General features: G+C 34.9%; 1 protein-coding gene across 4 annotated transcripts in view; it reads left to right on the plus strand.

The window, feature by feature from the left end:
• HMCN1 (hemicentin 1) overlaps positions 1 to 25790 on the plus strand; it is a 531301-nt gene that overhangs the window by 301961 nt on the left and 203550 nt on the right. For all 4 annotated transcript variants that reach the window (XM_077157239.1, XM_077157240.1, XM_077157242.1 and 1 more), the window contains 11 exons: positions 838 to 965; positions 2737 to 3009; positions 5331 to 5426; positions 7966 to 8160; positions 8990 to 9120; positions 9286 to 9433; positions 11614 to 11740; positions 14191 to 14345; positions 23911 to 24189; positions 24704 to 24985; positions 25661 to 25769. In XM_077157239.1, the coding sequence (XP_077013354.1) occupies positions 838 to 965; positions 2737 to 3009; positions 5331 to 5426; positions 7966 to 8160; positions 8990 to 9120; positions 9286 to 9433; positions 11614 to 11740; positions 14191 to 14345; positions 23911 to 24189; positions 24704 to 24985; positions 25661 to 25769 (1923 nt within the window). The remainder of the gene's footprint in view (positions 1 to 837; positions 966 to 2736; positions 3010 to 5330; positions 5427 to 7965; positions 8161 to 8989; positions 9121 to 9285; positions 9434 to 11613; positions 11741 to 14190; positions 14346 to 23910; positions 24190 to 24703; positions 24986 to 25660; positions 25770 to 25790) is intronic.

The raw sequence follows: 25790 nt of genomic DNA on the forward strand, positions 1-25790 counted from the left end.
TCACTGGGAGTTTGATTTGTATTTCGCTAATGGCAAATATTGGATTTTAATCTATGTGAAATTTATTTTGTATTTAGTATTAGATAATTTCATTTTATTTTTACCACATGGAAAGCCCAACACTATTTTTGATAGTTGAAATTCTTTCTTTACTTCTGATATTATATATTATGTGTTAGGTCCCAATAGTTATGCTCAGATATTTGGCGGGGGAGGAGGGCGTCTCTGTCTTTAACTAATATCTGTCTATCTCTGGGCCAGTTGCACACTTTAATGTACTTTTACAAGAAATATTGCTTTTGGGTAGATCCTGTACTCTCTCTACCCCGTCCCTTAATGCCTATATAACTGTTATTGTAATAACACTTTTAGATTCAGGTCTGGTTATTATAGCTGCATTATTGTTTGATGAGAGGAATATATGTGATATATGCTTGAGAATTACATATGTACCTTTTTTCTTTTTAACACTAAATTATTATGAAATTGAGAAATAATGAATGGTAAAAATAAAATCCAAATTCTCTAAAATATGCATTTACTTTCTAAAGATACAACTTAGTAAAGTAGAAGATATACATTATTTGGCTGTTTCCGATCATTAGGATAAATAAAAAGGTAAAAGAAAACTGATTTAGTGTTTGCAAGAACATCAAACCACATGCACAAGATAATTTGAAAATTCCTGACATTTAAGGTATATAGAAATGGCATTACAGATGGAAGAATGGTTTTGAAAACTGCTTCTTAAGTAGTAATTTCATGCCAAAGGGCAACTGCGTGGGGGTATTTTAATTATCATGTTCTATAGTCTATTGTATGGTTTCTTTCTTTTAGACACATGTTCCTCCCTTCTGGTTCGATGAAGATCACTGAGACTCGCATTTCAGATAGTGGGATGTATCTTTGTGTTGCCACAAATATTGCTGGGAATGTGACTCAGGCTGTTAAATTAAATGTCCATGGTGAGTTTTGAAATGAAGCCATTTGATAATGCTGTGGATGGGCCAGGGGTACACTGTCACCCCAGTCTTTTGTTGTTGTTGTTGTTTTTGTAAACTCCAAGTATATATAGAGTAATTATTGAAACATTTTCTAAGGTCTGATACTCTTGTGATTTTCCATCATATTACTCTGAAAATTTTATCTATTATGTCTAAATAACTTTCCCCCGTTTTCCTCAAATGGATAGTGTTAAAATTTTGTTCTCAATTTTTCTGTATGCCTACAGTGACTTGTAAATGCTGTTGTTATACAATGGGAAGAAAATATTTAAACTGGTAGCTTTCTGTAGAAGTGAATAGGGAGTTTTAAGAAATAATTAAATTTTTCTTGAATTATTTCTTAATTTAGTTAAGAAATACCAAGGATTTCCTACCAAGGATTCTCTGGCTGCGGTTTGTGTATGAGGCTTCACTTTTCAAGAGAAGTTTTTTTTTTTTTTCTTTATTAGAGAAGCTGTGGGTTTACAGAACAATCATGTATAAAATACAAAGTTCCTACACACCACCCCACCATTGGCACCCTGCATTGGTGTGGAACGTTTGTTACCATTGTTGATGCACATTCTCATAATTGTACTATTAATTAAAGTGCATTGTTTAACTTAGGGTTCACTGTGTAGTTAGTTCCATGGACTCTGACTACTTTAAAATTCTATTTCATCTGCTTTATTCTCCCAATTTATCATATTTTATTCAATTAGTCATTCATTCATCACATACTTAATGAATACATATTATAAGACAGGCATTGTTGAACATGCTTGATATTCAAATATTAGAAGAAATCTTTCCAGACAGTATTGACCTGATTTTACTCTTACATCAACCACTGTAATGGTGTCCTCTTGACCTTTAGCTTTGGAATCCATTGAACAGTGTTGTCACTGTCATTTACTCTAGCTCTGGGTCATCAGGCATATTATCTAGCCTCTCTTATTTTCAGTTTTCTCATTCATGAAATGATAATACTAATGGCCTCAAACTTATAAATTAATTGTATGGCAGCCTTTAGAACATGCTTGTTAAATAGTAAGTTTTTAAAGGAAGGACAGAGGAATGGGACTTTTTAGGGATACAAGGTACATAAATTCTAATTATATCCCTATGAATCAACTCAATGCTGCAATATTCAGTGTGCACATGTGGAAACCAATGATCTTTTGCTGGTGTTTTAGAAATTTAAACAAATTAAACTTTGTTTAAATTTCTAAGGGAAGGTGGATAAAAGGAAATAGTAAAAGCTGTATCTTACCTATTTTCTCTAAAATCAGTAATGGCTTCTACAAGAAACATTCTTTACTTCTGACTGAATCTTCAACAAAAACTAGGAGTTCATGGAGAAAATGCCTTTTGTTTTACTCTCTGATAGTTACAGAAATTGTCTAGGTTCCCTTTGAAAGGGAACATTAAACTTATATGAATTAAAGGAAAGCTAACCTTTCTTTAGTGCTTGCTATGCCTGAAGCTCAGAGCTAAGAGTTTAGTAGTTATTATTTCCTTTAATTTGTGCAATGGACTAGTATAGAAGAGATTATTATACCTTGCTTATCTAGGAAACACGTCTCAGTAAAATCACTGACTTGCCTTCAATCCCACAGCTAATAAATGACCCAGGCTCAGGACCAAATCCTGAGATTATTCTACTTTTCCATGCTGCCTCTTATTTAGAGTGAGAAAAGGAAGGAAAATTTTTTTTTAACTTGGTTTATTAATAGTGAATTGCTGTTTCCAGTTCTTCCAAAGATACAACAAGGTCCTAAACTTATGAAAGTACGAGTTGGTCAGAGAATAGATCTTCCATGTAATGTCCAGGGGATGCCGCTTCCTGTAATCACCTGGTTTAAAGGTGGACGTGCTGTGCTGGCTGATGGACGGCAGCGTATAAGCAGTCCAGATGGAACCTTAAGAATTGACCAAGCCGTGCTCTCAGATGCTGGCGTATATTCATGTATTGCTACTAACATAGCAGGCAGCGATGAAATGGAGATAACGCTTCAAGTCCAAGGTGATTTTTTGACAGAAGAAAATATATGTATGGCGGGAGGGTGGGGGGAGACCCGTGGAGTCTATTATTGTCTTAGATCACTTTAAGAAGATTTTAATGTAACTTTTATCATTCTTTAGTTAATTTTTAAAGTATAGCCATTCCATTTTCCATTTCTATTTCATTTCTATGTTGTGTATAAAATACATGATAAAAATGACATCATACTATTCTACCTGCAGCAATTTTAGAATGTTTACTTCTGAAACCAAAGTTGCCATGGATGATGTAGATAATAGAAATAATTTCAGATAAATGCCCCACCCACCATTTCTGGTTTAGGAGAAAGTGTGGGCAGAGTTGGTTGGAGTATGATTTTACCTTATAATGGCAGGATCCACTGAAAATTGATCCCTAGTAAATATAGATTTGCTATATTCCCTATTGATGTTGGCCTTGCTCTGAGAGTTTAAAGATCAATATTTATTCCTTCAAGCAACAAATAATTATTGAGCTTCTACCAAGCATTGTCATGTTCTAGGCACTGGGAAGAAAAAGTGGGGAAAAAAAAAAAAGGCCTTGCACTCATGAGCTATTCTTTTGTGAGTAGACAGAAAGAAAACAAATAAAATGAAATACAGGCAATGAGAAGTGTTGTATGGAAAATTAAAAATAGGGTGATGCCCCAGGGAGCTGGCTATGTTAGATTAGATTGTCAGATATGACTTTTATGAGGAGGTGATACCTAGAATGAGCTCTTGTTAACTGGAAGGAGCCAGCCATGTAGAAATTGGGGGAAGAACATTCTTGGCAAAGGGAATAGCCAGTGCAAAGGCAAATTGAAAAGATTAACCAGTAGAGTACTAAGCACAGTACTTAGTAATTGACACACTGGAATACTTGTTTGGATGAGTAGCTAGATCACTATTGGGAATCTTATGGAGTTCGTTCATTCACTGAATACATTTTGTTGAGTGCTTGCATTTATAGTTTAATGGGAAAGATAGCATTAATAAAATAATCTTACACATACATAACTACAAACTGATTAGTGTCATCACAAAATGGTGGAAGACACTATATAAACTTTTGACAGAGAGAGAAATCAGAGATGTCTTCTCTGGTGTAGAGACATTTTAGTTGAGATTTGAAGGGTGGGTAGAAATTTTTTAGAAAGGGGCAGGACTGGCATGAGGAGACTCTTCCAGGAGAAAGATATAGAATGTGAAGAGGAGGGTATGTGATATTTTGGAGACACTGGTATAAAAACAAACAAACAAATAAATAAATATACCATCTGGCTGAATTCCAGACAGAGTGCAGATATTCAGATCATGGTCTAGATTATCCAAAACCTAGGAACTCAGATTAAGGAGTTTAGACTTTATTCTAAATACAATGAAAATACTTTGAGTTACTATACCTAGGGAAGTGATGTGTCTGATTAGGATTTTAAAAGATCACTCTTTGGGAGAGAGTGGTTTGGAATGGTTAGAGAATGGTTAGAGGAGGTGATGAGAAACAGTAGTAGACTGTTACAGTAGTTCAGGCAAATGGTAGTTGGACTCATGGAGGATAGGGGTAATTGAAGGGTAACTAAGGAAAGAAGTGATGGACTCAACAGTTATTAGGAGATGAAATCATCAGATTGTTGGTGATGGGCTGGACACAGGGAGTAAAGGAAATAAAGGCCTTATGAGTGACTACCAAATTTTTTTCCTGAAATGAATGGGTGATGGGGCTACCCAGTGAGATAGGGTACACTGATAAATGACCAAGTCTGCAACTTTATTGTATAGACAAAATTAGTACATGCAATGATTTTAATCAGGGAAGCCACATAATAAGATTTGTGTTTAAGAGTGATAATTTTGGAGGCAGTGTAAAATATTGATCCAAAGGAGAACATATATGAGGAAAGGACCCCAATGAGAAGGCTATTGAAATAGTTTTCATAAGAGAAAGTTAAGGTTTGTAGTAAGTGTTGACCTTAAAGATAGAGAGAAGATAGAGATATGAGAACACAGGTGTCCAAGTACTTTGTGATTAATATGATGTGGATGGAAGTCAGGAGTATAGGAGAAAGAGGATAGAACCACTAAGGGAAGTATGATGTTTTAATTGGGGAATAAAGGAAGCAGAGTAGGATAGTGGAAAGCATGAGATGTATTTTGTTTTGGGTCATTTTGAGTTTAGATTCCTGGGTCACAAATAAGAGGAAACCAGAGATGTGATTCATTTTTAAAAGAAGAATCAAAGAGCAACTCATTAGTGATGGTATCTCAGGAAAGTTGAGATTACCTAAGGAAAGCCTGGTCATAATGCATTTATTTTTCTACTAGAACCACCTACACTGGAAGATCTTGAGCCTCCATATAACACTCCATCCCAAGAGAGAGTGGCCAATCAACGCATTGCATTTCCTTGTCCTGCAAAAGGTGTGTAATACTCAGACATAAACATTGCCATGCTGTTATATTGTTCAGAATCCTATACTGAAGCCAAAGCTTCATTTTTACACAACTTTTTTCAAAAGGTCCTTATAATAATATTTAGACACCATAAAAACTAATTGCTCTTTCAGATGTCAGTTCCTTGAATGGGTATTTTTACCTCTCAGGTGTTTTATTTCCTTCAATGGGAAAATCTCCTGTTCTTTCAAACTTGACTCAGTTAGTATACTTTCTGCCTTCTGACTCTCTGAGGTTTATCCAAGCACCTCCTGTCCCTGGATTTCTGGTCTTGCAATCCCAGCATATTTCCTTACAGGAGACCATTATTACCTCTCCTAAAAGGTGTATGTTAAAAACAACTGTCATTAGCCCCCTTACCCTAGATGCTAAATAGGTGGTTGAGGACAACCTTTCTTTTGCTTTTGCATTCCTCTTAAATGACCCAATCTAGACTGAGTTGTTCTGGCAAAGTCCAAGCAATATTCTTTTCATAACCTCCTGAGGCTCCAGGTGCTTTCTCCAATTAGTGCTCCCACTTGCTTATCCCAGCAGTTGTTGCTGGAGGCAGCAGCAATTGAAAGTCCTCTAGTGGTCTCTGTTTCTGTAACAAGATTTTGCATCTCTCAACAGTAGCTCTTACCTGCAATGACTCTATTTTCTGCCAGCATTAAATAAAGCAACTTTAAAAAGCTTTTCAGATATCCAATGAATTATCAGTTAACTATTCCCAGAGCCTACGAAAATTAGGGAGGCAAAACTTGGAGAAAATACCTTCTTCAGAAGGCCTTAGCTTCAGGTAAGTGCCGTGGATGCTTCCTGGTTCCATCTTGAATTCATTTAAAGTACCTATATTGTACTTTGAATCATGTCCCCCATAAGACATACTTAGGTCTTAACTCCTGGTCATGTGAATGTGAACCCATTTGTAAATAGGATTTTGAGGATGTTATTGGTTAAGATCAGGGCAAACTAAATCAGGGTGGGTCTTAATCTGATATGACTGCAGTACTTATGAGTAGAAGAAATATGGACACATAAGAATCAGATGGGAGAGAGATGGCTATGTGATGGAGGCAGAGATTGAGTTATGGATGGCAGGCAGGCCCCCACCAGAATGTCACGGAGTTCATTCTGATCCTGATACCTTGATTTTGTACTTCTGTCTTTCAAACCTGTGATATAATTCCTACTGTTTATTCCAGTCAACTTGTGGTGTTTGTTATGGCAGGCCTGGCAAAGTAAAGAAGCTAGATAGCCTTTCACCATCTTTACTATGTGCTTAATCTTGACTGTAATTTTTCTCCCTTTTATAAATGAAAGGTAATCCATCTTCATTCTTTTATTTGTTCACTTGCTTTTTCATTTATTAACTCAACAGGTATTTATTGAGAAATAAGCCATAAATGTATACAGGAATTAGTGGGATGTAATTAAATGATTATAACCCCCCTTTTCTTTGACAGCCTGGATAGACATCTGGAATCCAGTAGTTTTACTCGCCCTCAACAGTGAGCATTTTGTTATGAACACAATTAATAAGCCAATCTTTTGTTTTTCTTTTTTCCATAAATATGACTTTCATAGTCACTTTTAGGAGTCCTTAACTCAATTTGAGGTTAGCCTTAATGACACATTCTATGTATTACTGCCATTTTTTATACTTGTCCTTGATTATGTATTCAGATTTCAATATTTTTATTATGCTTTAATAAAATTATTAATAATGTTCCAATATAATCATATTAATTTTATGTAATATTTTATTTTTATCTTTATAGGGTTTAAGTAAAATTTCAAGTACTTAGAATAGTGTCTCGTACATTGTTTGCTAAATAAATAAATTATTAGTATGTAGTTAATGTTTGTCTATTTCCAATATATCCTTTTGGATCTATTATTTGCTTTAGGATGTTTTTATCACTTTTGTTCATGAACACATCATTTTCATTGAACTTTTAGGTCATGACTAAATCCAATAAAGCAATTCCCATCACTGCTTTTTCAACTTTCTTTTCAGTAAAACAAGTCAAGAATTGATGTAGTAACCTAACTATTTTTAGCTGTATGAGATCTCCAGAAGATGTGTGGATTGTACAAGTTCCTCATCAGAAGAAGTGTGGATTGTACAATTTCCATGATGTATTCCTGCACCCATATCTTATTTTTGCTCTCACCCAAAGCTCTCCCCAATACTAGTCCCTTTGATTAATACAACTTTTTCTGCACTAGTCACCTGAACTCACTCAAGAAAATGCATTACTTACTTTCATTTAGTGTCTTGATTAAAACAACCTGACAGTGGAGGTCATAGCTCTAAGACCAATGAGGAATCAGAGGCTTTAAATACCATAGTCTTTTAAAATTCCTGTGATGGGAAAAGTATTTTGACAGGACCATAATATTTAAGGGAAAAAACTAAAGCCATGATAAAATTTTACTTATTGTCAATATATTTAACATAAAACCTTAATAATGATTTCTGATTTTTTGCAATAATATCACAGTACTTTAATTTCTGATTTAGGTACCCCAAAACCGATCATTAAATGGTTACATAATGGTAGAGAGCTGACAGGCAGAGAGCCTGGTATTTCTGTCTTGGATGATGGCACATTGTTGGTTATTGCTTCTGTTACACCATTTGACAATGGGGAGTACATTTGTGTGGCAGTCAATGAAGCTGGAACCACAGAAAGAAAATATAACCTCAAAGTCCATGGTAAATATAGATGAAATGCTGAAGATATATTATTGAATACATAATATTTTCAAATTCTTATTTAAATCATTCCTTCCTGTCATTATTTAATATTAATGTGACTAGAAACATTATCAGAAACTTGGTTATCTGATTGCATTTATTAAAATTAAAATTTCATGTAATTTAGGGTTATATGACTTTATATCATTCAAAACTTAAATGGTATAAAAAGATACATAGTAAAAAGTCTCTTTTGCCCTTAAACAGTATATTTTAGAGATTATTTAATATTTGTATGTCTTATTTTACGCCTACCTAGTATCACACTGTATGAACGTAAGTATCCTACTATTCAGTGGCTTCTTTTTCTATTAATAGTAAGTGTTTAGGTTGTTGCCGATTGTTTGCTATTTTAACTAATGCTGCAAGGAAAATCTTATACATTTATCATTTTTGCATGTGTCAAAGGGTATTTACATTTAAAAAATTTAGTAGCTGTTGGTTTCTATAGATATCAGGCAATAATGTATCAATAATATCAATAATGTATGGGAGTCCCATGTGACTTAATTAAGGCCCGAGATGCTTGCATTTTGAGTGATATGTGGAATAAATAGGTTTGTTTCAAGTTTCTCTCCTAAATTTATCCTTAATCCTAAACTCTGAACTTGAAGTTAAAGTAAAAAATGCAATAAGGGTTGATACTTATAAATATATTGGTCAAGATGTTTTCGTTTTATAATAAAATGTTTGCTTAAATAAACTAGCCCTTCTAGCCATCAAATATCTCAGGGTTTGAAAAAAGTATACAAATACAATTTATTTTATAACCTATCTCCTTTTGTAGTTCCTCCAGTAATTAAAGATAATGAACAAGTAACAAATGTGTCCGTGTTGGTAAATCAGCAGACCACTCTCTTTTGTGAGGCTGAAGGTACTCCGTCTCCCGTCGTCATGTGGTATAAAGGTGATGACCAGGTAACTGGGGACATCCAAACAAATATAATTCCTTGCTGTGTTGCCTCTGAAATAAATTGTTCAGATATGAATTTCTTATTAATAATATTGGAGAAGTGTTACTTCAGTTTGTAATTACACACTTTTGGGGATGGATCATAACATTGATCATTTTGGCCCTTACAGGTGACTGAGGGCAGCACTGTTCAGATTGTGAGCAGCGGGAATATTCTAAAGCTCTTCAGAGCCACCCCTGAGCATGCGGGAAGGTATTCCTGCAAAGCAGTTAACATTGCTGGCACATCTCAGAAGGACTTTCACATTGACGTGCTAGGTAAGCAAAATTGTCCTTTGAAAAACTATGATCTCTATGGATTTCTTAAGTAGAATAGAGTTAATTATGTGAAAGAGTAAAAGGATAAAAAAAATTGATTGGAGAAATACCATTCGTTTCACTGTATTGTTTTTAACTTTAATATTGGTTAATGAGAAATGTGATACAGACTATTTTAAGGCATTTACTTAAGTAATGTAAGTAATGAAGTAAGGCATTACTTCATCATATGGAGATATCTTTGTTTATCTGTACACAGATATCCTGTGTACAAAATAGTAAATTGTTACTCATGTCAGTTTTTCCTGTTAAGTGGACAGGTAATTTTCTGGGAAGTAGCTAATACAGAGTACTGCAGGGTGTAACGCAATCAGGCTGTCAACACCTGAAATGGCTGGTCCTATTTGAATTGGAGAGGAGGCAAAGCCACCTGCCCCTGCATTCTAATTTGTTCTTGAAACTAAATGATCTCAATCCTGATGCTAATTAATCGTAGAGAATGCTGAGAGTGGGTAGTAGCTGATATAAATTGGATCATAATTTTTTTTTATGCTCTATGGTGGGGATCACGTTTCATTCTTTTTCCATGTGACTTTCCTGTTATTGCAGCACCATTTGTTGAATTTTTTTTCTTTTTTCGGGGAGGTGGGGTGGAAAGGGGAGTGCATGTGCTGGGAATCATATCCCGGTTTCCCGCATAGCAGGTGAGAATTCTACCACGTAACTACCCTTGCACCGCCCATAATACATTTTTAATGTGGTAAATGGGGATCTTCAATTTATAATTTTATTTTCTGGAATTATATTTACCATTTTAAAATTTATTTTGTGATAAAATTTCCTTCCTCGCTTTGCAATATTTTGTTCATCGAAATGGGCATATGCTTTGTAAGTCTGGAGTGGAGGTGGACCAGAAATGATACTGCATTAAGATAATCGCTCTCAGTCTTCTCAAACCCTGAAGTACTTTGCATTTCCACTACCCAAAATACCATTATTATATTTACATATAGCCTACTAAGTAAATAAAATAACCTTTCTTACCATTACTCTCACTGACATGACTTCTTTTGGCACTCATTCACTCCCATGACTTTGAATTTCACCTGCGTTGCCAACTTAACTTTTATCTCCAGCTCAGACGTCTTCTCTGAGTTCTAGAGCTATATGTCTAATCTTCTCCACGTTATTTTAACTCAAATATCTTAGCAGAATATCAAGCTGACAGGTCCCAATGAATTTCTATTCTGTTCCCCTCCATAGACCCTCAGCCCGGTAACCAGGCCTTCTGCCCTCCCCCCCACTAACTTCTGTCAGAAGCTGGGACTCACTCTTTCTACCCCACTCTTCAGTCTTCCTACATCCTGTGCATCTACTTCCCAGTGACATATTAAATCAACCACATCTTTCCATTTCCATTATAAAGTACCCATCATTTGTATACTGAAGTCATGAAAAAGCCTCCTAACTGCTTCACTAACTCCACTCTTTGGCACCCTAATCCACTCTTCACCTCACAGCCATTGTGGTCTTAAAACATAAGTTGTAAACCCTTCAATGGCTAACCGTTGCTCTTGGGATGAAGACCGAATACCTTAGCACTGTATGAGGGAGAGAATTAGATGGTCAAGGGACTGTGCAGAAGCTCTTTAGTATGCTTGATAATTCTAATAAAAACTAGCATTTTTTCATGCTATATCTCATGTCCAATTTTAGCATGAGGAGCCGTTTAAAAAGAGACACAGGTAATATATTTCAAGCAGCACTAGGCTATGATATGTAGAACTTGACATTATGTGACTGATATTGATTTTGCCAGTCTTCATTATATAAAATGTATAGTAGGAGTAAATTAAATTATATGAACTTGATTACTCACTAAACTATTCTAAACTACTATTCTAAACTATTATTACATGTGGGTTTAATGATCCTTAAATAAGATTCTGTACTATCATAAGTCTTCCCAGTAATTGCCATACTCACAATTGTCTCATGAATGCTCTGATGTTTAAGTGTAACCTTTGGGTCTGCGCTGTGCTCTGAAAAGGGGTTATTGGGTATTTTATTTTTAATATTATGATCTTGTCAAAATATTTTATAAATTATTAATTCTCTGCTCCCCATTCCCTGCTTTTTGATTAGTCAAAGATTTTCATGATAAAACACTTTTGTTCAAGTTCCACCGACCATAATAGGTGCCAACTCCCCAAACGAAGTTTCAGTTATCCTCAACCATGACACCACCCTCGAATGCCAGGTCAAAGGCACTCCCTTCCCCATTATTCACTGGTTCAAAGATGGCAAGTGAGTACCTTTTCTGTATTTGTTGCAAGACTCCATAGGAAATAAATGTGCAAATGCATGTGAATTTTCTCCCTCCTTTTTAATTATGTATTTTACCATATAGAGTACTATTAAATAAACATGAAGGACAAATATCAGTCCTCAAGAAATTGGTCAAAGTCTTTCATTCTTATGAGTTACCAAGTTCTTTATAAATGATGGGAATTTATTTTAGAAACGTAGAAAAACTGAAATTTCTTAAGAGAGACTGAAATTTATTATACAGCCAATATTCTCTGTCCGAAGATTAAGAATGAGAAATGAGAAATGCAAGATCCAAATGCAAAGATGATTTTATCTTTGCATGGAATTGTTTGAATTATTAGAAAGGAAAATGTATTTATGACACCAAGATGAAAATGCTTACACTGGTTCTTTATGTGGGAAAGATGGAGCCACAGCCGAGCAATCAGATGCCACACAAACAGCAAGTCTCAAGGGCTGATAAGATTTGCCAGCCCTGAAATGGCTGCAGTGATCTGCATGGGTTGTGAGGGCTTCCTTCTGAGTTAGACCTCAGAAAGGGTAAAGATTAGCATCATATGAAATAAAGAAATATATTCAAACTGTCTGTAAATCAGTAAGAAAATGCAAGCAGTAACCTAAAAAAATGCCTGGAGGATATGAATAAAAGGAATAGGCAATAAACATTAAAAGATGCTCACCCTCAATAATTAGGGAAATGTAAATGAAAATAAACAGACCTTTGTTTTTCTCCAGTAAGATTGGCCAAAAGAAACCACTAAAAAACAGAAAACGTAGTTTGAAAATATCAAGTGTTGACTAGTGTGTGGGAAATTGGGATAGACTGCTTTGCCAGGAAGAATGTAAACTAATACCCAGAAGAGAAATCTGTTGATATCTATTAAAATTTGAAATGTGATCCAGTAATTACATTTTAAGTATCTTCTAAAGGGAAACAGTCATGCATGTCTGCAGGGAGCCTTGTACCGTGATAATGCAAAGGCAGAAAAGCAAAATCTGCTTAAATGCCAAACTTTAAGGGAATATCTAGATAACTTATGGCAGAGTCATATTATGAAACAGTCTGCAGCAATTAAAGAGGGTAAGAGCAAGCTTTGTGCACCAAAAAGATCTCCATAGTTACTGTCCAGTGAAAAGAAAAGGAGGACAACGTGATACTATTTATATATTACAACTTTAGATTTGTTTGGACAAGTGTTTATGGAATGTATGGAATATTCTCTTGTGTGAGAATAGGAGCCAAAATTGATAACAGTGGTTATCTCTAAAGTAAAAACTCATATTAAAGGTAATGAAGCAAGGAGACCTTACTCTTCTTATAATGCTTATAGTTTTTGTTGAAATTTTTATATTGCTTGCATAATTAACCATCAATAACATTTTTAAAGTACTTAAAATTGAGTAGCATTTTATCAAGTATTCACTTTCTTAAATAGTTGGCATATGTTAAGGCTAAGGTAATTCATTTTCTTAACTTTTTGAGAACTTTGTTCATAGTGTCATAGAAAGAAACAGTAAAGGATGCTACCATAGAAAATGAAATGTATTTTGCATTTAATCTGGTAGTCTGACTAGTGGCTTATTAAATAGCAGCACATCTAAGTATTTATCATGTGATTAAGTCAGTGCAGTTTTTTTAAAAATTAGCTATGGGTTTTTCTGAGAGAAGATATATATATTTTAAATGTAATAATTTTAGGACACCATAGACTTTACTTTTTCCTTTTTTCTTTAAGCCTTCATAGACTTTAATAATCATAATGTTTCAAGTGGCAAAATAAAGTGGTTACTAATTACAAAAAGCAAACATTCTATAGTAGTCATTAAATGACTGTATAGTTGAAAAAGCCTTTCTTGCAACTGTTTATGAGCTGCTTTTGGTCTTTACAGGACCTTTCAATACTTATGATTATAAATGTATTAATAGTTGTTAAAATGTCTGTGTTTTTAAAAAGATTGCATGATCATTATCTTTAGAAGGTAATAGCCATTATTTCCATCATAAAAACATTTCTAGATATTATAATGATATTGGTTTAAAAATAGTATTGCCTGGCTTGAAGCTGCTATACTATAATATTCAGCTCTTAGTTCTTCTTTCTAAATGATGGTAGAAATTTTGGCTATGTAAACCAAAAACAATAAAAAGAATGAATAGATGAGGGAATGAATGTAGCAGCAAAATATAACACTGCACATTTTCTATTAAATAGTTTTAAGTTTGACTTGGAGAAATTTTTCATCCCGAAGTGATAATTATCTAATTTCCAGTAAAGTGGTTTATGAATTTGATTCTTCTGAGTGGAAATATTGATTACATTTTTATCGACTTTGATTCATATTTTTAATCTCATAACACTTATCTGTCATAATTGATTAATTCAAAAATTAAAATGTTGCATGGAATAAAATGTCATTTTATCTAGGCCTTTATTTTTGGGAGATCCTAATATTGAACTTCAAGACAAAGGACAAGTTTTACATCTGAAAAATGTACGAAGAAGTGACAAGGGGCGATACCAGTGTACTGTTTCTAACACAGCTGGCAGGCAAGTCAAAGATATAAAACTAACTATCTATAGTAAGTACGATTTTCTTACACTTTTTTTGTGTGTATGCTAAATGATGAGGGTCACATTTCATTCTTTTTCTATGTGAATATTCCATTATTGCAGCACCATTTGTTGAATTTTTGTTGTTTGGTTTTTCCTCTGTTTGTTTTGCTTGGTTGTTTGTTTTGGGGAAGTGTTTGGGCCAAGAATCTAACCTGGGTCTCCCACGTGGCAGGCAAGAATTCAACCACTGAACTACCATTGCACCCTCCTTTCTTAGGCTTTTAATTATTTTAAACTCTTAGTATAAATTGAACATCAGGATTAATCTTAATTGCCCTTTTATACAATCCTGAGCATTGGGAACACTACTTCAGAAGAAAGAGCCAACTTTAATATTAACATGTTTCATCCAAAATTAAAGTATTTCTTCAAATTGTTCAGGGATTTTCAAATGATCATATAGAAGAACTCAAGTATTTTCTAATTGTTAGGCTTGATAAAAATTCTTAAATCCTCGAAGGGACAAAACAAAGCTTTAAAAGGGGTAGAGTTTCATTAAGTACAATGAAGCTTATGGTGTGGAAACAACTTGTCTGTGCTATTTTCATTCCATCTTGGCCTTTAATCTGACCATGTGGTAATATTGTAAGTACCTTATGCTTATGCTACTGTTTTCCCCAGCTGTGTCTCCGCCAGAAATATGTAGCCTTCATTTCATTAAAATTTTCAAAGTCCTCTGAAGGAAATGATTTCCAAGGTCAATTTTATTTTTATGAATAGAACTATAGGAAGGCTCATGAATATTATGTTTCTAGCACAAAGATTTACTCAATAGAAAGAAATAGAACCCAACTGTCCAGTCAAATTTTTGGTGTCTCTACTCGCTACCTTCTGTCCATCCATAGAGGATGACACACAGGGAAACTCATAGGGGCTTTCCCAACCGAAAGCAGCCATCCAGTCACACTGTCACATCATCCCAGTTTCTTTTCTTCATATTATTTATCAGTGTCTGAGAGTTTATTCCTTATTTGGGGGGTTATTTGCTTATTGGCTCTTTCTACCCAAGGAAGATAAGTTTCAGAAGAACAGAGAGCCTTGTTTATCATGTTTGCCTTAGTATTCCTAGTTTAGTGCTGGTACCTATTAGCTCTCAAGAAAAATGTGTTAAATGAATGAATACGTAATAGTGCTATACTGTCCAATATAGTAGCACTAATCACATGTGGGCATTGAGTACTTGAAATGTGGCTCATCTAAATTGAGATGTGCTCCAAGTATAAGCACAGATATTACATATCAAATTCATACCAGATATGAAAACCTGATATAAAAAGAATGTAAAGTACTTAATTAATAATTTTATATTGATTACAGTTTGAAATGAAACTTTGGAATATATTGAACTGAATAAAATGTCTTATTGAAATTAATATCACCTGTTTCTTTCATGTTTTTAAATGTGGCTACTAGAAAAGATTTTCAATCACACATGTGGATTGCATTTTATTTCTATTGGACAACACAGGTCTAGTGGTTAGTAAGAGCTTGGGCTTCTGAGACTGACAGACTTGGGTTCAGACCAACCTCACCATGTACTAGATTTGTGACTCTGGATAAATCACCCAACTCCTCTTAGTCAGTCTCCTCATCAATGGAATGGGAGTAATAATAGCACCTACTTAAGAGTGTTTTGCTAAATACATGAATTACCTAACTTATAGTAAGAACTTAATAATTGTTAGTTGTTTATCATTATCGACATAATGATTGAATTGTTTTAAAACTTAAAATGTATATAGAATCTGTGTTCCACATTTCCCTTTTCTTAATGTTAGTGCCTAAATAAAGTTTGAATAGGTTTCTTGGTTCAAAGAAATTTAATTTAATGCAGGCTTTTAAATAATTTCTATCTATAAATTGAAGCCTGTGGAAGAAATCAGTTATAAAAAGACATGTTCTCCAAAAAAGAGTAACACTACTGAAAAATTAGCTATACAAGCTTCCAAGTTAAGCAAAAGTGTTATTGCTACCACTGGCTTCTTACCAGAACCAGACATTTAAACAATAGGTGCAATATTTTCCCTGAGCTGTTGTGTAGTCTTCTCTACATTATTGTATTGTTGCCAGGGTTTATGATGAAAAAGTTTTGGTGATTCAATAAGACTCCTATTTCCTTGGGACTTGGTTTCTTTCATTTCATTTCCTGTTGTGCACACTGTATGATGCTTCTGGGATTGATGGAGATGAAAGACATTGTAGCAGTGGGATGTTTGAGCTTTACGATTCAGGATATAATACCATTTCCTCTCCAGTATACCTGCCTATACCCCTAAGTGGGTAATCAGAAGCTTACTTTATATCACTGGTGAAAAATGCTTTTCTTCCTGAGATGGACAAGAAATAAAGTAGATACCATGCTTTGATTACCTGTCAAAAATAGTTACATAGACTTTATATCTAGAGTGTCTTGCGTACTACAGTTGATTCATTTAATTTCATTATTTACATACTAACATAGATAAAGCAGATGGGTGCATATGTAAGTAGAAATCACATTATGCCTAAATAAGTAAAGTAATAGAGACAAAGTAAGAGGCAATTATAAAAGAGAGGGAGGGGAAAGAAGGGAAAAGAAAGAAGGTGAGCAAAGGAAAGAAATAAAAGAGCTTTTAATATTCTATGGAGAGATTATGCAAATTGAAAACTAGTAGTTCTGTGGGAAGAAATTTTAACCTGACATCCATGGATGGTCTTCACATACCTGAGAACCTACTCAAATTGTATAAGTATCTTTGTGTCTTATGCACAGGTGCATTTTAATGTACAGTATATCTATAATCTTTATCAGTAACTCCCCTTCCCCCCAAAAAAGTACAACTCTCAGCCATGTATATATGAATTAAAATGAAACAGAAAGTGAAATATTTATTTAGCAGATTCAAGCAGTGGGTTTTCTACTATCAGTTGGATATGTTGGTTGAGCAATTTGCTCAATTTCATAAATATAAATTTAAAAATAGATCCTTTCAGTATAAAGATATTACTTTGCAAAATATTCATGGAGGATAAGAATTTGCTTGAAACTATGTTCATGGCTTTAAAAAGATATTATCTAATTGAGTAGGCTAGCCAGCTGAGTTAGGCAATATGAGCCAAAAGTTTGATGTATATTTACAGAGTAATATAAAACATAAATAATCTCAAATCAAAATGAAAACTTAAAGCCTGAATAAAATGCTATTCTTAGCATTTCAAAAGAGTGGCCCAAATTTGTATTACTAATTATCTATCAGTAGCATTTGTCAAAAAACATTTTTAAGGGGCCAGAGAGTAAATATTTTAGGTTTTCAAATGACGAGACAAAAATCAAGGATGTTACATTATATAACAACAGAAAAAACAAATTTCCACAACTTTTATTATGAAATTAGAAATACAGTAATAATCAAATACATTTTTTTGTAATACACATTTACTATGGAGAAGAATGGGATTTTAGAGGTGAGGGGGCTAAAATTTTACTTAATTGCAATTCAAAATTCATATTCCCAGTCATCAAAATAGATTGCATATGTTCCATCTGCTCATGCTGTTCTGCAGTTTATTTATTTCACCTTTAAAAATGTCTTTCCATACAGATAAGTACTGCTAAATACTAGCTATCAATTCACGAGCATATGATTTTTAAAAATTGAGCGTATCCGCTTAATATCAGTATCTCCTGATATTTACCTGTTAGCATATCATTACATTGCAGATTAATCAATTCCAATTGAAAGTTAGATGGAAGGTCCTCATTTGCAGAAGTGGATGAATTTAAAATGTGTGAATTTCCTTTGCATTTGCATTGCAGTCTAACAAATGTTGTTGGAACTGTAGTTTGGGATCAGAAAATATATACTCTGCAAATTTGTGGGGGCTAATCCCTGGGAGTCCTGTCCCACATTACCAGGGGAATTTATACCCCTGGGAGTCATGTACCATGTACCATGTAGCGGAGAGGGCAGTGACTTCACCTGCCAAGTTGGCTCTGAGAGAGTAACAAAGAGGTTCTCTGGGGGTGACTCTTAGGCATAATTATAAGTAGTATTAGCTTCTCTTTTGCAGGAATAAGTTTCATAAGGCTAAGCCCCAAGATCGAGACCTATTGAGTTGGTAGTCCTCAATGCTGGCAAGAATATCAGGAATTCTCCAGGTGGGGAAGTTTAATATTCCACTTTTACCCCAATCCCTCAATGGGGTCTTTGCAAATAGATTTTTATCCTCTGCCCAAATATCTCTGAGTTGCCCTTTAAAACAAAACTGTAGAAGCATATATACAACCTAAACTTTCCCTTCTCGACCGCACCCAAGCATACCATTCAGTGCAGCTTATTACAATCACAATGTTGCACTGCCCTCACCACCATCCATTGCTAGAATTTTCCCATCACCCTAATCCCTGAACCCATTATATTTAATATACCAAATCTACAACAATCTCCTGCAGTTTGATACCAATTAACTTCAGTTATATATTAAAATTATGTTTCTATATCTTTCTATAATTCCCCACCTCTTTGTAATTCTTGGCACAAATTATATACTTATACATTGAGTCCCAAACCATTGATTTATCATTACTTTTAAGGCACTTGCCTTTTAAATCCTGTAGGAAATAAGAAGTGGTGTTACAAACCGAAAATATGACAGTGATGGCATTTATATTTACCCATGTTATTACCTTTACTAGGAATCCTTATTTCTTCATGCAGCTGCAATCTTTGCCCTGTGTTCTTTCCTTTCAACTTACAGAACTGCATTTAGCATTTCTTGTAGAACTGGTCTGGTGGTGATAAACTCCATCAACTTGTGTTTATCTGGGAATGACTTAAACTGTCCCTCATTTTTGAAAGATAGTTTTGCTTGATATATAATTCTTGGCTGACCATTTGTTTTTCTCAGGATTTTAAATGTCACCCCTCTACCTTCTTGGCTCCATAGTTTCTGATGAGAAATTGGGACTTATTCTTATTGAGACTCTCTTTTGGTTTGCTAAAGCTTCTAGACTACAATATACCAGAAATGGTTTGGCTGTAATAAAGGGGATTTATTAAGTTAAAATTCTAAGACCATGAAAATGTCCCCCAAAAAAAGACACCAAAAAGAGGGCCAGAGTTGTCTCGCCTGCCATGCCAGAGACCCGGATTCAATTCCTGAGGCCTGCCAATGTAAAAAAAAAAAAAAAAAAAAAAAAAACTTAAAAAGAAAAGACGCTAAAAAAGAGAATATCTTCATGGAGAAAAGGCAGCATCTGGGACACCTTTGTCACCTGATCTACTTTAGTTTATCCTGTTCGGAGTACACTGAGTTTCTTGGTGTATATATTCATGTCTTTTGTTAAATTTGGCAAGTTTTTTTTTCAATTTGGCAAGTTTTTAAACTTTGTATTTTTTGGAGATTCCCTTTATCCCTTTCTCTCTTTTTTGTCCTGGGACTTTTACAGTGTATATGTTGGTACACTTGATGATGTCCCACAGATTCCTTAGGCTCAGTTCACTTTTCTTTAATCTTTTTTCCTACTTTTCCTTGGACTGCATGATTTCAATTGTCTTATCCTCATGTCCACTCATTATTTCTTTCGCCAGCTCCAACGCACTGCTGAATCCCTATAGGGAATTTTTTATTTCTGTTTCTGTGGTCTTCATCTCTGTATGGTTTCTTTTCATGATTTCTATCTCTTTACTGTTATTCTCTTTGTGTTCTTCTGTCATTTTTTTTCTCAAGTCCTTTGTTTCTTTGTCTACACGTTCCTTTAGCTATATAAGTCTATTTAGGACAGTTTATAAAAGCCTTTGTCTGTTGTGTCCCAGGTCTATTCCTTCTTACTGAAGATTTCTGATGCTTTAATCTTCTCCTTTAACTTGCAATAGCTTCCTGTTTCCTTATGTGTTTTGTAATCTTTTGCAACAACCTGGACATTTTGATAGTTTAATGTGTTAACTTTGAAGTGTCTGTTCCTTAAGCTTGTATCCAGCTGGTGCTATGACAAAATTTCCTTGAATGCTAGGAGCTAACCCAGAGAAAACACCTTCCCAATTTTGCTATTTGACTTACACTTTCCTTCAAAGCTTAACTGTCTTAATAATGAGTTTAGAGAATAGCCCATAGCAAAGTATAGGGCTTTTTCTGTGTATTTATCTTCTCCTGGGCAGGTGCTGTATAGTGTAACCCATAGCTGGTGTTCCTTTGCCATAGGCAGCTTGATTGGACAGTTCTCCTTCAGTTTTCTATGTGATTCTCTCTGAACAACTCTAAGCACAGCACAAACTCTGGGATGGTAAGCCATGTGTCTTGATTCAGTCTTTCAGGCTGCCTAAGTCAGATTGGCTCAGACATACGTTTTACCATAGTATGTGCATAAATGTTACTCTGATCTGTCTGGAACCAGGACCAGAGACCTGGACTGGGAGCATGAGTGAGTTCCATAATGACCTGGGAAGGAATGGAGCTGACCAGCAAGGACACCACTAGGTTTTCCCTCCATTTTTAACTTGCTTTTTTCCTAATTTGGAGTCACTATGTTACTGCAACCTTTTAACTATTTTCTGGAGTTTTAAGAAAGATGTTTCTGCCAGTACTTGCTGTTTGTTCAAAGCTTTTATGGGAGGATGGAACTTTCAAGCATCTCACTCTGCCATCTTCCTGGATAAACATAGGCTTTTACCATCTTACATTTGCATAAACTTGCTAACTTCACCCTTCTTTGCTCTATGCATGTATTTTTCCACCACTGGTTGTAACACATCTTAGCATATTCCACTTCAGGTTGCAATGAATTAAAGTTTTCTTGACTTCTTTGAAAATATTTTTGTCTATAGTTGTTTCACATAGATCATGTTTCTAGACTAATATTCTGTCACTTCAGACTTTTCATTAACTCCTCAATGGAACAAAAACAACTAAGAAGTGTAATATCATCCCACGACTTAACAAGAGCCAAGAATATTACCAAGAAAAATTTGCTTTGGTATTTTAATTGTCTATTGATGTTTCTCCTAGTATTGTCAACTCTTCAGCAACTGTTCTTACTGAAAGGCTAAAAATATTAGACAAATTTATTTTTTCTGGACACATTTCTTCAGGTCTTAAATCATACCTGATTTAATTAGCTTGCCTTTGGTAAACAGCTTTGCTTGACTGCTAATGAGCCACTCAGAAAGTCACTTTGTTTGTAGTCTCAGTTTGACTTTTTATTTTTGTGAAGAAATTCTGCTATACTGCGACATTCAATTTTGCATTTTTATTTTTTTCCTGTCTGTGAATTGGAAATATTATGAATGCTAGTCTAGTAGTGAAGACGGATATTGTATTCTTTTAGCACAGCTATAGTTGTGCTGTCACATCACTGCATTTTTAGTTTGCTATGTAGCAGTGACAAGCAATGAGAACACCACATTTGGCTTGTTACAACTACTCAACTCTGCCAATGTAGCATGAAAGCAGACATATACAATGTATAAATGAATAAGTACAGGTGTATTCCAGTAAAACTTTGTTTATAGACCCTGAAGTCTGAATTTCACACAGTTTTCATGAGTCACAAAATGTTATTATTCTTTTGATTTTGTTATTCACCATATAAAAATGTAGAAAAGCATTTTTATCTCAGTATCTGCATGCCTCACTTGTGGCCCATAGTCTGGTCAACGCATACTAAGCCAACTCATTGGAAAATCATCCCACCATCATATCTGCCTTAAAGTATAGTAGATCTTGCCTTAAATTATGTGTGAGGAAAAAAAAATATATATATATATATCAATGTTTGTCACTCTGGATTAGAACCAAGAATGATTACCTAAAAATGTTAAAGTTGTCCACCCAGCACCCATATCTTATTTCCTAATATTCTCCACTAAATGGAACCACGTTACCTTGGAGAAATAGCTAATTCTATGGTTATGGCAGGGAATATACAAGATGAGCATCTTATAGGACAATAAATAAGGAAATACTAAAGAAAGATAAAATAACATGGATATGTCATAGGGACATAGGAGCCAACTGAAAGAGCGCCCATTGGTCAAAACTGAAATTATTTGAGCAATAAAATAAATAATGTAGCATTAGATTATAACCCAAAGTATAAAACAAGTATTCATGAATCTGTATTGATATAAATAAATTATTCAATAAATAAATAAATGAGAGAGAAGGGACAAATGTCATGTGCAGAATTCCAAGTAAATAGTATACATGCACCTTTCTCAAGGAAGTAGAGCCTAACTCTCCACTCCTTAGATGTGAGTTTTCCATAAAAAGCAGGAAAAAAGCATAACTTTACAATGGAGAAACCTGGCAAACACTACTTCAGCCAGATGATCAGGGTTTCTATCAACAATGATAAATCTTGTTGACACCATGCACCCTGGATATGTGATGAGAACGGCACTTTCCTCTGTTGTGTACTTCTCAAGAAACTGTAACAACAGTATAACCATGAGTAAAAATCAGACAAACCCAAAATGAGGGACATTCTACAAAATACCGAACCACTGCTCCTCAGAACTGTGACGGTCATACAAAAGCAAGGAAAGTCTGAGAAACTGTCACAGTCTAAAGAAACCTAAGGAGACAAGACGTAACAGCTAAATGCCATGTGGTATCCTGGAACAGAAAAAGGACTGTAGGCAAAAACTAAGAAAATCTAAAAAAGTTAGGGAGTTTAGTTAATAATAATGTATCAATACTGATTTAATAAGTGTGACAAATGTACCATGCTGATACAGTATGTTAAGATAGAGGAAACATGCCTAAATGGGAACTCTATGTAGATCTAAAGCTATTCTAAAATTAAAAATGTATTGAAATAATGTTAAAGCGCTCATTCAGACGTTTGACATTTGATTTCTTTTAAATTGTTGCAATCATAGCACCAAGCTAGCATAACCATGTTAAGAATATGTCGCAGGAATTGAGCCACTTAAGTTGTTTTTCCCACACCAGGTCCTCCTGTCCTATGGGGCAGGGGACAGGCATGTGGATGCCGAATTGTGGTAGATGCACATGTAGCCAATTAGATGAGTAAAGCTGAATGAATGAATTCTTGGCAAATCCAAAAAATAAACAAAAAGAGCAAGAAGCAAAAAATTTAAAACTCTACAACTATTGCCGGTAGCTGGTTCTGAAAGCACTTAGAACTTATGTAGTCCTTGGGGAGGGGTCATGTAGTTATATCACATTTTACAATTTTTGCTTCCTTGGTCTGGTTTCAAACGTTCTGTATCTGCTTTCAGTGGGGTTTTCGTTTGTTTTGCTTTGTTTGTTAAACATAACTTTTTAAATTACTCTAATAAGATTTATTGGACTTAAATGAACCACTGAAACTGAATCCAGGACTTTCTGTTATTGGAATATGAAATCCAAATGAAATAGATTATTTTAGCAAGCCAGGCAACCAATTATCAGTGGATAAACTATGGACTTCCTAATTGTCTCTGATGCCGATTTACCTTAAATGCATTATTTAAACGTTTATAGCATTTAACATTTTGATGCAGATGTTGAAACTTAGAAGGCTTGTTTTTGTTTTGAAATCTTTTGTAGTTCCACCCAGTATTAAAGGAGGGAATGTCACCGCAGAAATATCAGCACTCATAAACAGCATGATTAAGCTGGAATGTGAAACACGGGGACTTCCAGTACCTGCTATTACTTGGTATAAGGATGGCCAGCCAGTTATATCCAGCCCACAAGCACTTTATGTTGATAATGGACAATTTCTTCAGATTCCTCAAGCACAGATTGCAGATTCAGCAACATATATGTGTCATGCAACCAATGTTGCTGGAACTGCTGAAAAATCATTCCAGGTGGAAATCTATGGTAAAGACAAAAATACGGACTTTAAGTATATACTATTTTGCCTATGCTTTCTAGTGTTCTAACATCCAGTTAGCTCACTCATAAAGCCCTGGTGTGTTATGGTAATTTCAATATGCATGGCTAAGAATTGGGATGATTTGTCCCATGATTAGGAAAACATTTATAAAGGCTAAGTATATAAGACACTGTCCACTTATCCTGGTAGCCATTTGCCCATAGCACTTGGGACATGGAAACCATTCGGTTCTTATGGAGAAGATAAAGGAGTTGCATTAAGACAAAGATCATTCTTCGTTATTTTCCTTTATCAGCCAGACATGATACAGTATATCCCAAAGTGGTTAGAATAGTTGTGAACAAGCTGAACTAAGAAATTTGTTCCTCGACAGCTTAGAGGAAGGTATATAAGTAAGTAGTTCCTGTGGCAAATGAGAAAATAATCCCCTTTATTTCACTAGGATGTATTTTGTGACTGCACAAATAATTGCCAGAAAAATTGCTTTTGTCTATTTAGTTCCCCCAAGGATTGAAGGTGACTTGGCTACACCTTTGAAAAAGCAAGTGATTGTTGCTCATTCCCTGACCCTGGAGTGTAAAGCCGCCGGCAGTCCTCCTCCTGTACTCACCTGGTTAAAAGATGGCATACCTGTGAAAGCTGGTGACAGTATCCGCATAGAGGCTGGTGGGAAGAAACTCGAAATTACCAGTGCTCGAGAAGCCAATCGGGGGCAGTATGCATGTGTGGCTACCAGTGTGGCAGGAGAAAGGGAAATCAAATATGAAGTTGATGTCTTAGGTAAATAAGGATGCCACCACTCGAAACAGCAAAACTTGACTAGTTTATTAAATACCTTTTTGTTCATAGAATGATAAAACAATCTTAGAGGAGGTTTAATTGTCTGTTAAACTCTGGACTGTACATTGCTGAGAGTTGAATTTATCACTAAAAACCCACCTGAATATTCCACTGATTTTGATAGACACAGCTTGCATTTCTGGTGTATAGATGCATTTTTACATGTGAGAAAATATTTGATTGCGATGAGTGACAACATGGTCTTCTGTCACGAATACTGTACTACATAATAAGACTCTTGTCTGTGGACCTTGGAAAGTCATCTGGTAAACTTGAATCCATTTCTTTATCTACAAATTGAAGGTCTATGAATAGTTGGCCCAATTTGGGGCTTACTTTCTCTTGTTCTTATGAAAGTAGGCAATATAGAAATATGAATTTATGTTTTATTCACTTGGCATCAACAGCCCCACAGTGCTAGGCTAATATGTCAAAACCACATTCTCTGATCCTAACAAATGCTTACTGTAAAATGTATTTTCATACCTCAAATTCTCTCCATATACCAAATTACGCAAGTACCTATCCTTTGAAACTACTAAGTATTCTTTGGTGTGATGGTGTATTTTTTTCTCGTACAAGTTTCTTTGTATGTTATATTTTGCTGTTTTTCAGTGCCACCAACTATAGAAGGAGGACATGAGACATCCTACTTCATTGTGATGGTTAATAATTTACTGGAGCTAGATTGTCAAGTGATAGGTTCACCTCCACCAACTATCATGTAAGGGTTTTGGTATGTCTT

Source organism: Tamandua tetradactyla, chromosome 4, assembly GCF_023851605.1.
Source record: "Tamandua tetradactyla isolate mTamTet1 chromosome 4, mTamTet1.pri, whole genome shotgun sequence".
NCBI lineage: Eukaryota > Metazoa > Chordata > Mammalia > Pilosa > Myrmecophagidae > Tamandua > Tamandua tetradactyla.